The following is a 12,652-nucleotide window of genomic DNA, read 5'->3' as shown; positions in this document are numbered from 1 at the left end:
AAATAAATACTATTGTATTATGTGAATACTTCGCGTCTTCCAAACATTGCGTATCGAGGCATATGTGGATATGTTAATAAAACCTTTCAGCGATATATCTTATCTCTATGGGATATGGAGCCACGATGACGTCAAAGTCAGTTTAATAATCTGCTTTTATGTCCTTTAGCTTTTCACAATGATTTGGGATTTTTTTATGGCAATTGTGATTAGCCAAGGTCGAGTTAGGATTTACGCATTTAACTGAATATCTGTTGTCATGGTGTGCTGTCGTTGTATAAATTGAGATGGTTTTACAATATTTGCGGCGGCCTAGTCGTGAGTGGAAAGGAGTGCCGAAACAAATGTCCGTAAAATACGCAAGAGCATGCACATCTGACTTTTCTGAATTTATGTGTGTATTCTTTGTGAATTATCCCTTGCTTTAACTGTAAGAAAAATGTCCCGAGGTAACCTGCATACCTGAGAATTTTTTTATAAGGGGCATGTGACGTCCGCCAACCCGCAAAAGACCAGCGTAGTGGACTAAAGCCAAATCTAGTTGAGGAGGCCCGTGGTCAGCAATGGGATAGTATGTAACAGGGTTGATATTATATTATATTTGCAGCAGAATTATAAATATCCTGATGTAACCATAACCTCAATTTTTTACAGACGTCATACACAAATAGTTGCTATAACATCACATTTTCTTTTCATTTCAAAGGTTAACAAGTTTCACATTACGTCAAAAATATTACTTGTTTATAATGGTTAAGGAATTTTGTTTATTTGACAATAAAATGTTTAAAATTTGTGATCCTGTCGATGTATATTTTACGAAATTAAAGTAGATTAAGCGAAAATATTGTTTAGAGAAGTACTTTTAATTAACTGTGACGTCAATAAAACTATCATATTACGGTTTTTGTTGGCTCGTGAAATTGCATTTTTATGCAAGTAAATTATTATCATGTTATCCTCGTACTTTAAGATTCGTTATAGCAAATTTTATTATAGGTAAGTAAAACATATTGCTCATATTAATTTTGTAGGCGTTTAAGCGTCAAACTAATTTTGTAAAACCTGCGTGGAGAAAATCTAAGAAACTAACGGAAATTTCCCATTTACAATGATTAAGTTTAAACATTTTTTTTTATCTGAAATCATTGCATAAAACATAAAAAGCAACTCTCACCATTTATAAACCTTATTCATATATTACCTTTAAAGCGCCATCTATTTTGTGACAACGCAATAGCCACAAATAAACATGTTATAGTTCTACAGTAAATAACTAGATGGCGAAACGCAATGTTTGCGACAAATCATTAAGAATAATAGATAATAATTATAACATAAATTGAAAAAGAGTTATGGAAAATAAATAAAATTATAATCTGTTATAAAAATTAAAACAATTGAAATTAACACAAATTGTATTGTTAATCAATTTATATTGTCTGCGCAAGTATCGCATTTAATTCTAATATTTTCTTCGATTGAAAATTAAATTGTTACATACTTTAAATTATTATTAATTTTGTACATACGGAAAAGGTAATGGAATATGTAGGCACCTATTTAATTAAATATACCAATTCAGGTGTAAAACGGTAAGCAACCCATAGAAACTTCTTATATACTTATTTTGTGGGCAAATTACAACCTTACCTATACATGCCTCTATACCATTAGAAGGTGAGTGACATTAAAATATAATATACCTACTGTTAAGATACCAGAGATATACGTCACAAGATATGCTTCAATATACCATCAGACTACGGAAAATAAACAAATTACCTGCTAAATCTGATTAAGAAGTGACTAATAATTGTGATTTTTATAAATTCGACATAGTAACAAAGTGCTTACTGAAAAACATTTATATCTTAGTAGAAATCTAGTATTATCGAAATAAGTTTGCGATAGGAAATTAAAAAACAAGTTTGAATCGGTATATTACATTGACGAGTTTTATTTGCTGGTGTTGGGATATATTTTATATCCGCCCGGATAGTGACCACCGTACACAATGTGTTAAAACCCGCCATAGTGGCCCACGTAAGTGTGTCGCGTTCCGGGATCAGCCTGAGTATATCCGATTCCAACAGACCGGCATAATTATGTCGACTGTCGAGGGGTAACAAACTCTCGTCAGTCGACATTCTATCGGACCCCAATCCACTTATCATCAGGTGCAGTTGGGCACTTTGTAGTGCCCGTAATAAAAAAGAACACGGGGGATATAAGTAGGATTATATCAGACTTGTTATATTCGTCCCACTGGTGGGCTAGAGTTCCAATAGGATATCAGGGACGTTAAGCCTCTCAGTAGAAGTTTTTCTTTCACCACGTTGTATAGATTTATGACAGGCCTCAAATACCTCAAATATCTAGGGAGAGTTATATATGCCGGTTTCCTCGCGAGATTTTTGGATAGTATTAGAACGAATTATATTAAAAACTATAATCTTACTAGCTTTTGTTCGCGGTTTCCCTCGCGAGGAGTTTTCCGGGATTAAACTCCCGCTATATATTTTCCCGGAATAGAAAGTAGCCTATAACCTTCCCAGGGTGTTAAACTATCTCCATACAAAATTTCATAAAAATCCGTTCAGTAGATTTTGAGAAAATCGATAACATACAGACAGAAAAGGGGACTTTGTTTTATAATATGTATAGATTACCCATCGGGTTCATTTATGGTTATCTTGTTTCGCTAATTTTGATATTATTTATCATAATTGATAAATTGTCTTTATAAGTTGTCAGTTTTGTTAGCAATCATTGAAAGCATTCCAGTCAATAATGTTATCTAATGTTATCAAAGATTGGCTATTGGTTTCTAAAAAATAGGTGGTATTAAATATTGGTCTTCGTATGAATAATCGGGTAACATTTTGGCAAACTATAAACTGCTTAAGTTGCAGGAAACCCCAATTTTGAAGGTTTCTTCATTCATGACGCATGTATTACAAAACAATTTGTTTTTTATTACAGCACGGCAAAGGTATATAAGTGGAGTCGGGTCCAATAGAATGTCGACTGACGAGAGATGATTACTCCTCGACAGTCGACATAATTATGCCGGCCTGTTGAAACCAGATATACACTGGCTGATCTCGGAACGCGATACACTTACGTGAGCCACTATAACTATTTAGACAATCTAAATGAATTCCATTAAGAAAATTAAAATGCAAATATCATAAACTTACGGAATCGCCACAAGAACTCGACACTATACATAATAACAGCCACTAGGAACAAAATGAAAATGAGTAAAGTAACCTCCATTATTACACTGTTTCACAACTATTAAATTGTTTTATTATAACCAACCATAAAATGGATTACTACGGCAAACGTTAATACGATGTCTGTTAGTTATCGTGTACATCAAGTTTATCGATTACAATTATAACGATTAGATTTGAGTTAGTGCCTCAGACTCCAGTGGATTAGTGTCATGCAGTTCATCGCGGTTAAACGCACGAATTTAAACAGAATTCCCCAATGAATATGGTCGTATTTTTATTGCGCATATTAATTCTTTCAGTCTAAAATTGATTGAATGCGATTAAATATGTTAAGTGTTCCAGTTAATGTTAGTGCAACAGAGTTAAATTAGTAAGAACACGTCGTAACGATAGATTGGAGCTCTACTATAGGATATATTAGCTTATAGAAGTTTGCAGATTTTTTTAAATTTATTTGAATGACGAGACGAGGTTGCCATTCACCAGATGGTAAGCGACACGACAGTAGAAACACCATAAAACACCTTGAGTTACAAAGTATTGTTTGGTATTCCACTGCGCTCGCCATCCTTAAACATCAGATGTTTAGTCTTATTATATATCACTGGCTAAAATGTCTTTTAAACCGGAATACAACATCGACTATACACTGCTGCTTGGCAGCAGAAATAGCCATTGCGGTGGTACCTCCCCAGGCGGACTCTCACATATGAAAGACCTATCACCAGTAAAACCAAACAGAGACCAATTACTGGTTCGAATTGAAAAATAATTTTAGTGTTAGATAGTCAATATATCGAGAAAGGCTATAAGCAATACAATGTCACGCTATGACCAATAAAAGCGGATCATCAATGAAAAATGTTGCAAAAACAGGAGAATTTTATTCTGTTTAGAGCTTCTGTTGCGTGCGCTGCGTTAATGATTAAAGTTACTTATCAATCATGTATGGTGTTCCTCTTCCAAAGTTCTAAAAGATATACTACAAAACAAAGTCCCCATCATTACAGACAGGCATCTGTCTACTGTCTGAACGCGATAAACTCAAAAACTACCTAAAGGATTTCCATGAAATTTATTATGGAGATATTTAGAGACCTTGGGTACGTCATAGGCTACTGTCTATCCCGGGAAAATATATAGCGAGATTTTTATCTCGAAAATCTCTTTTACGCGGGCGCAGCCGCGAGCAAAATCTAGTGTTGTATGTAGCTATGTCCTTCATGATTACGTGAACACTGAACAATGAAACCTGTAATATAAAGTCAAATTATCTAACATGAATGGACCCAGTACTTTACATCACATGTCATTTACACGGGCATACCACTTATAACATTACGCCGATCGAAGTTGCTGTATGAGAAGTTTGACTCAAACTTGGGGGGATTTTAACGCCACGGGGGAAATATGGATGGGCAAAATATTATGGGGGCTTTTAGGGGTAAGGAATTATCCAACTGAATGCGGAAACACACTGTATGTCTTATGTAGAGTATTCTTTTTAGATGCAAAAACGAAAAACGATGTTTTTTCAGTCATCCGCTATTATTTTACATAAAAAATTTTTGTACTATTACAAAACAGTAATCTGTTAAGGTACAGTGATCCTCTTTTGCGCATTAAGGACGCGTCCACAGATACCCTTGACGAGAGTTAGGTGCGTAGCAACAGCATATATTGTATCTAACAGCAAGGGCGTCGCACAGGGAAGGCAGCGAGTGGCAGCTGTGCCCCTCTAGAGATTCTAAAGAAGTTGCCAAATGTAAAACAAGCAAAGTCCTAAGTGTTGACATTCCCGTATGTCGAAACTCGAATGAATTCACCAATTCCATTCCTAATATCCGTACGCTCAATTACGCTCTGCTCTATGTTATTGTTAAAGCGGGAGAGGGGGAGGAACATGTGATCTCGACTTTACCTACAATTCATACTTTTCTAATTCAACATATGAACTTAATACTCGTAAATCAAAAATCAAGTATAGCTAGACCAAGAAAATAAAATCTCGTTGGGCGCCACTTTTGCATTTTGGTTTTAATATTAAAGATGCCAGTAAAAAAAATTAGTTTAATATTTTACCACAACATAGCGACATTATTTATTTCATTGGTCAGGCTATAGATTGAATTATATTAAAAAAATCTGTGAAGTAAACAAATTATTGAAATTATATAGCAGCATGTCATTACGGCCTGCTGATTCTATTGAACACAAGTTTAATTAGAAAATCAAAAGTAAAATTCCAACAAGATCCTATAACAACTGTTAGGTGCCATTACCAGAATATACAATAGTGATACGAAATCAAAGAATTCCAAAATTTCACACTCGAATGTCAGTTACTATAGCTCTTCTACATATTATATACGAATTACGAAAATCAGCGTACACAAAGATATATGTAAAACATTGTAAGTGAAAATAAAAATAAATGAATTATTATTTTCATCACAAGTAAAACAGTGAGGATAATTGCTGTAGTTTGAGAAATAACATTGGCACGGCCTACTAGAAAGAAGTCGTGAGAAAAATAAATAAAAATGACTTACTGTTTCCCCAAATCACTTCGATTATATACAACGTAATACCCACTAAGAACACAACTACAATTATTAAATAAATTTGCATCTTCATTGATTCCAAATATTTTTTATAAATCACTTAATAAAATTGTAGGAAGTTGATCACTATTCGCGAAGGTAGAGATTAATATGATGTTTGTAATGAGGCAATCTGATACATTGATTTATCGGTTACGAATTAACGATAAGATTTGGCTGGTCCGGATTTAAGGCTAGACTCAGACGCACTCATTTATGGCGTCTCACAAACAGGTGGATTTAGCTGTTAATAAACGAATAAAGCTATTGATAGTAGAATAATATTATTACTTTTTATGAATAATAATAAACTGATAGGCATATCTTTATTAAAGGGGATAGGTAAATGGATAGGTCTTTTAGCCACGTTATTTTAATGCGGGTTTGTAGACTTCACATACCTTCGAGAAAATTCATTCTATATATTCAAATAAATACATATTAAGCAGGTTTTCTAGGCACAATTTTGATTATAGAAAAAGAATAAAAAGTGTCTAAGCTAAGCTAGGTAACAAAACTGACAATATATACCTACTAATATATCAACCAATAGAACTTGTTTCTTTGTTTGAACGCGCTAATCTCAGGAACTACTGAATCGATTTTGTAAATGTTTACACTAATAGGATGCTACATTAGTATTGTGCGCTATACTTTTTGACCTAGAAAAATATAAAGCCGGTCTTTAGTCACGGAAAAAAAATTCACGCATGTGAAGTCGCTAGCTAATGCTGGTACTAGATATAGAAGTACATATTAATTGTTTTAACTAGATTTATCGTCAAACAACTATTAATTCCGACATTAACAATAAAATTGTCAATTTTTTTATTAATTTTATCTGAAAACTAAGTAACAAATTAACATATCAGATACACTAACAACTCTTTATACACCCCACGGCTACTAAATGACGAATGGGCACGTCAGAGTTACTAACGAGTGGCGACAGTTATTATTTTGAGGCACTAGATGGCGGTGACAGAGTCGAGGTCGTTGGCGTGCGTATCAATAAAATAACTATCTAAGCAATATAATTTCATAAATGTAGTCTGTAGATAGCTAGTACCAATTACAAATGCTTAAAAAATAAACAAAGACACCGAAGAAAAAACAAACAAAAGATTATCCATATCTGAGCTCAATTAGCATAATGCATTGTTACTGATAGAGCGGCGATAGCCTAGTTTGGGTGTGGAATGGACTGCTGAGACCTATGTCCGCAGGTCCAAATTCCAAGGGCACACACCCCTGAATTTTTAAAAATATGTGTGTGTATTCTTTGTCATTTATCGCTTGCTTTAACAGCGAAGGAAAACATCGTGAGGAAACCTGCATACTTAAGAATTTTTTTTTAGGAATTTTGATGGTGTGTGAAGTTTATCAATCCCCACTGGGCCAGCGTGGTGAACGAAGGCGTAATCCCTCTCAGTAGTAGAGGAGGTCCGTGCCCAACAGTAGGACAGTATATAATACAGGGCTCCTATTATGATTATACTATATTATTACTGATATGTATTTTCGGTGATATCTAGCTGACTAAATTTACAATGAGATCTACTTAGGAGTCAATGACCCTATTGACATATCATATTATTAAAGAATTAAAAAAATTAAACATTAACAAATATCTTCCTACCTCTATATAATTCTGCCGTGACAATTGTGACAGGAGTAAGACAATGGCGGCTTATTCTTTATTACTGATTTAAAATGTACATTAAACAAACTTTCTTCCTGTCTAGGTTTCATGCATCTACGTAAATTACAAATGTATTTTCTTATTTAACATACAGGGGCTCAATGGACTTGTTTCCCGTAATAAATAAATAAAAAAAAATAACAAACTGCAGTAATTACGATAACATAATCTAGTAGGCTGTATGGCTGGGAGCCTTTGCCTTCTCCTTAAGGAGTAAATTAAACCAAAACAAAAACATAACCTGGTTTACAATGTAATAGAGTATAACCGCTTTTTTTGATTTACTGCTATATCAATTACCAGGGCATAATTAAAATTATTGTAATCCAAAATACTGCGAAATTGGGTCAGACTCTTTGTAAATACGTTATTCTTTGTTGAATTTGGTATGCAAGCTTGTTACTATTGAAAAACAACAGAATAATCTCAACTTTCGACGATAGGCGATGATTTATTATTGAACTAAGGTAAACCATATCTCTTACATAATAATGTACACAGCGCATGTAAACGAAGAACAATGCGCTATCAGAATATGATGCAATATTAACTATCACACATAACCGTAATAAGCAGTTATTATAGTCACAAGATATCAAATAACTAACAATTAGTATTTACTTAGATATATGTGTGAAATGTTCTAGAATCCACACAAGGCCATATTCATAAATAATTGAAGTTTTTTTTTAATGTTCTAAGAGGCAAACGCGCATACAGTTCACCGACGCGACGCCTATAAACATCTGCAATACCAGGAGACATACAGTCTTACTTATAAAAACTTCGCAAAGCATGCTTAGTTAAAATACAAATTTATTCGATCAGCTGTAAGTGAAAAACCAACCATCTTGCTTCTTAACAAGGTTTAAACTAGGAGCCGGTGATGTTTTCAACAGCTATTTAAGCAATTCTTAACCACCATTAACGCTAAAATAAGTTTATAAGTAAGACTGATAGAGATGTGTAGCTGGACTAAATAATACTTAGCTATAGATAGTAGTGGAATGTTAGTTGGATCTTGACATTTTTAAAGGACCCTGCGAATGTATATTATAGGATTTATTACGAATAGTGTTCATAACAAAGAGTTTTAAGATTATAGAGCGGACATTCGGAAGATTATTACACAAAAAATTGCGCTTACGTGATGGTTACTCAATCAACTCAAATAGCATAACACCAATGTAAAATTATTCTCATTTTTTCCAAATCATGATTTGTACGTTTTGAATGCGCACATTAGCATATAAATGTGTTATTTTTGTATTTATCAAAGGACTGTGTGACATGTTGTTACACGAACATTTGAAATAAGACAAAAATGTATTACTAATAATAATTTTTGGAGCACAAATTTGATCCTGATCGCCGGTCTATAACTATACTGTTTAATGTCTATGGTTTTAAACAAAGTATATAATTATACTGTTCCTTGATTACGTGTAAGCATACGTCACTTGACCTTGCGACGTTTTGAGGAGAAATTTAGTTCCTGCACATGAGATAATGTTCAAGGTTTTAGTTAGTAGTTCAAATTACTGCTTAAAATAAATAATAAGAAGTGTTGACATGTCCTTGCTGGATAAAACCCCAGAAATAAATAAAAATGTATTTAAATATTTAATTATATTTATATGCAACTATCTTTAGCTTGCGGCTTCATCCGCGTGAAGGAGTTTTCCGGGATAAAAGTCCCGCTATATATTTTCCAGAGATAGAAAGTAACCTATAACGTTCTCAGGGTCTTAAACTATCTCCATACCAAATTTCATAAAAATCCGTTCAGTAGATTTTGAGAAAATCGATAACATACAGACAGACAGAAAAGGGGACTTTGTTTTATAATGTGTATAGATATGAGTAATAGTTGGTTAACTCTAATGGCAGCATAGTTCTTTTTTGGGTTAAGCCATCCTACAGTCAACATCAGGGAAAACAGAATGGGATACTGGAATCTCCCGGCTTAACGACTGCAGGGGCCTGAAGGGAGATTAGGGAGAGGATGGGATATGTGGGATGGGATACGGAAAGGTGGAGGGAGTGGTAACATAGTGACTGTAGGCTGATAGGTCCTGGAGTCTAATCAGGACAACACCAACAACAGACAATTAATACGGTTTTGCTAGGATTACTTTTTTTAGGGGGAGTGAAACTTGATACCAGAAAAGTAACTAGACACGAAAATTAAGCTAGTCCTTTCTGCAACAGACTGGAATAGGTTAAAAGGAAAAATAATGTGTCCGCCTGTATACCATGCAGTGGTGAAAGGTTTAATTGTCTGAAAGGGAACCCGACAGAACATATAGGTAGTCATATACATAAATGCGGTCTGCAAATCATTTTAATGATAATTACATCATCACTACATAGTATAAAACAAAGTCGCTTTCTCTGTCCCTATGTGTGCTTAAATCTTTAAAACTACGCAACGGATTTTGATGCGGTTTTTTTTAATAGATAGAGTGATTCAAGAGGAAGGTTTATATGTATAATAATAACATCCATTAAATAGTGGAGAAATACTGTTATTTTGTTATGTTATACCCGTGCGAAGCCAGAGCGGGCCGCTATGTTTTTATATACAACGTTCACAGTTTTTCTGTAGTGTATTTAGTATCAGCATTGCACCCGTGCGAAGCCGGGGCGGGTCGCTAGTTCTACATAAAGGGAAGATAGGAATCGTGTTATATGGACCTTCGCCATTGATGCATGTGTAAAAAGTGTAAATAAAATAAAAACAAAAATTAAAAGTGTAAGGATTTTTGAAAATATGAAAACACATTGAAAATAATTATTCAACCTACTAATATTAGATCAGTTAGTAAGTAAGGTTACTTAATAACTAAAAATCACTTATTGGCAACACAGTGCGTCTTGAAATAAATCCCAATCACAATTGAAAATAGGAAAAAAAAAATTAAATTACTATTCAACTGACTAATAGATCAATTAGTAAGTATTACTAGTTTAATACTTATTGAAGCAAATAATCTACTTACTAGCGACACAGTGCCTCTTCAAATAAAACCCGATAACAATTGAAAATAGGAAAAATATAATTAAATTACTATTCAACCGACTAATAGATCAGTTAGTAAGTACTTTAATTTAATACTTATTAAAAAAAATAATCTACTTACTAGCAACACAGTGGCTCTTCAAATAAATCCCAATAACAACCATGAAATACACCAAACAACTTATAATAGGCAGTAGGAGGACACAAATTAGCTCAAACTTTTCGATGCGCATTGTCGTACGTAATGTTTACCAGACACCGTACGATTGTATGAAGCAAGGAGTATTATCAAAAGAATTGTGTACATTTACGTCTGTTTACATTATTTAATTCTTGGAGATAATGTTGTTTTTAAAGCTTTCGTTGATGCTTGCGGTGTTCTATTTTGAATTTCGATAAGTTGTCCTGGCTTATCGTGTGGTGTGGATCAATGTTCTTAATTCCTAGGTCAAGCATTTTGAACTTTTTTATGTAACAAACTGTATATTATTAAGTAAAAATAAACTGATGTGTATACCATGTACTCTAACCACTTATGTTTTGTAAATCGTGATTGTGAGCCACAAGTATTTAACACCAACAGTTAATTTTTAATGTTTTTATATTTTCATTTCACCTTGGCCCGTTTTGTAAAACCAGTACCGATATAAAAGTACAAAAATTTGAAACCACTTTAATGTTATCATTTCTGTTCGAGCATGAGAATAGCATGAAATACCTTTGTTGGTGTATGGCGGCAATGTATGCTCAAACGCGCGACAGCCGAATATGTTTCCATTAATACCCGGCAGAGGGACGTTTGTATAATACAGGGCTGATATTATTATTATAATGTATTTTTCCTGCGGGAAATCACGACATAAGGGACGGTCCTTTTGGAAGGCTTGCGTGGGCACATGGATCCAATACGTAGAGGCCCCTTTAAGATACATTACTCTAGTTGGGGTTTATATATCTTGCAAGTACTCTCTCTTTCGTACTTATGGAGGAAATACAGCCAAAGATAGCGCTTGCAAGGTGCAGGGACTATTGCAGTAAAGATGGGAATTTATTATTATTATATAATCAAAACATATTTCAGACAAGCATCTTCGATACATATCTTTTCATTCACGAAGATGCACACTACTACTTTCCCTAATCTATTACAGAGTACGTGAAAAGTATAAGTGCAAACGCATTACTATAGACAGCGTCGGGGATAGTGCCTTGATCAGTTCCCTTACACCGCTCCAAAGGTGGTGGGGCGCATCTTCGTGGATGAAAATGTGATCTATGTATGAGATATTAATGTCTTCTTCCTAAGAATAGCCCCCGAGTCATTACCGATAACCCTTAAGTGAAAACAATTAGCTCCACCTCATTAGCCTAACTAATAAAGAATTTCAAAATCCACACATGATTAAAAAAGTTATAAAGCTTTGTAATGTTGCAGAAGAGGTAGCTGCCAAATAATAGTAATAGCAAAGTGTGACGTCACCAACTGTCACAGGCCATAACGCTGCACGCGTGGGAAAGAAATAGCGTGATACACCCCTACTTTTTTTAAATATTTAAAATATGAATAACAGCTTCATTTTTCAACCAATTTTGATGGTGATTTCACATAAGAATTTTTTTTACTATTATTTCCTGTTACATGTGAAATATTGTGCGCAATCAAACATAGGAAAGTACCTTATTAATTATTATTATATAAGATTTAAATAAAATTACTTACATTTCTTTGTTAGTTTTGTGGCAGTTGTACAACAGATATAAGAGAACGCACAACGTGACGCTGAGCGGAATGACAATTAATCTGATCCACACTGATCTAATTATATCGTTTTTTTCTTCCAATAATTCATCGGGGTCTTTTTCATCCATTTCTATATACTGCAAAATTAATATTGTATCAATAAACTAAAATAAATTAATTTATATAATTTATGAATGAGTTAGAAGATACAAAAATTTGGCAAAAAACTGTTAAAAATGGAACACAAAAATATAAAGAGTCGCTTTTAAAATTAAATATTTTTACTACTTGTTTTTGTTCTTCGTTGAAGGGAACAGCACACTTTAGTCTATAAGTAAG

The 12,652-nt window shown here is 33.8% G+C and overlaps 1 protein-coding gene across 4 annotated transcripts in view; it reads right to left on the bottom strand.

Annotated features, from left to right (window-relative positions):
* Positions 1-12,652, bottom strand: part of LOC115455920 — a 65,528-nt gene that overhangs the window by 27,864 nt on the left and 25,012 nt on the right. The window contains exon 1 of one of the 4 annotated variants that reach the window (XM_030184727.2): positions 10,694-10,845. The exons of the other annotated variants lie outside the window; for them this stretch is intronic. Within the exon in view, the coding sequence (XP_030040587.1) occupies positions 10,694-10,805 (112 nt within the window). The 5' untranslated portion in view covers positions 10,806-10,845. Of the gene's footprint in view, positions 1-10,693; positions 10,846-12,652 lie in introns of those variants that run through there. 4 annotated transcript variants of the gene reach the window in all.

This window comes from Manduca sexta, chromosome 5, assembly GCF_014839805.1.
Source record: "Manduca sexta isolate Smith_Timp_Sample1 chromosome 5, JHU_Msex_v1.0, whole genome shotgun sequence".
Taxonomy (NCBI): Eukaryota; Metazoa; Arthropoda; class Insecta; order Lepidoptera; family Sphingidae; genus Manduca; species Manduca sexta.
The sequence above is the reverse complement of the archived record's forward strand: the minus strand, read 5'-3'. Positions and strand labels throughout refer to the sequence as shown.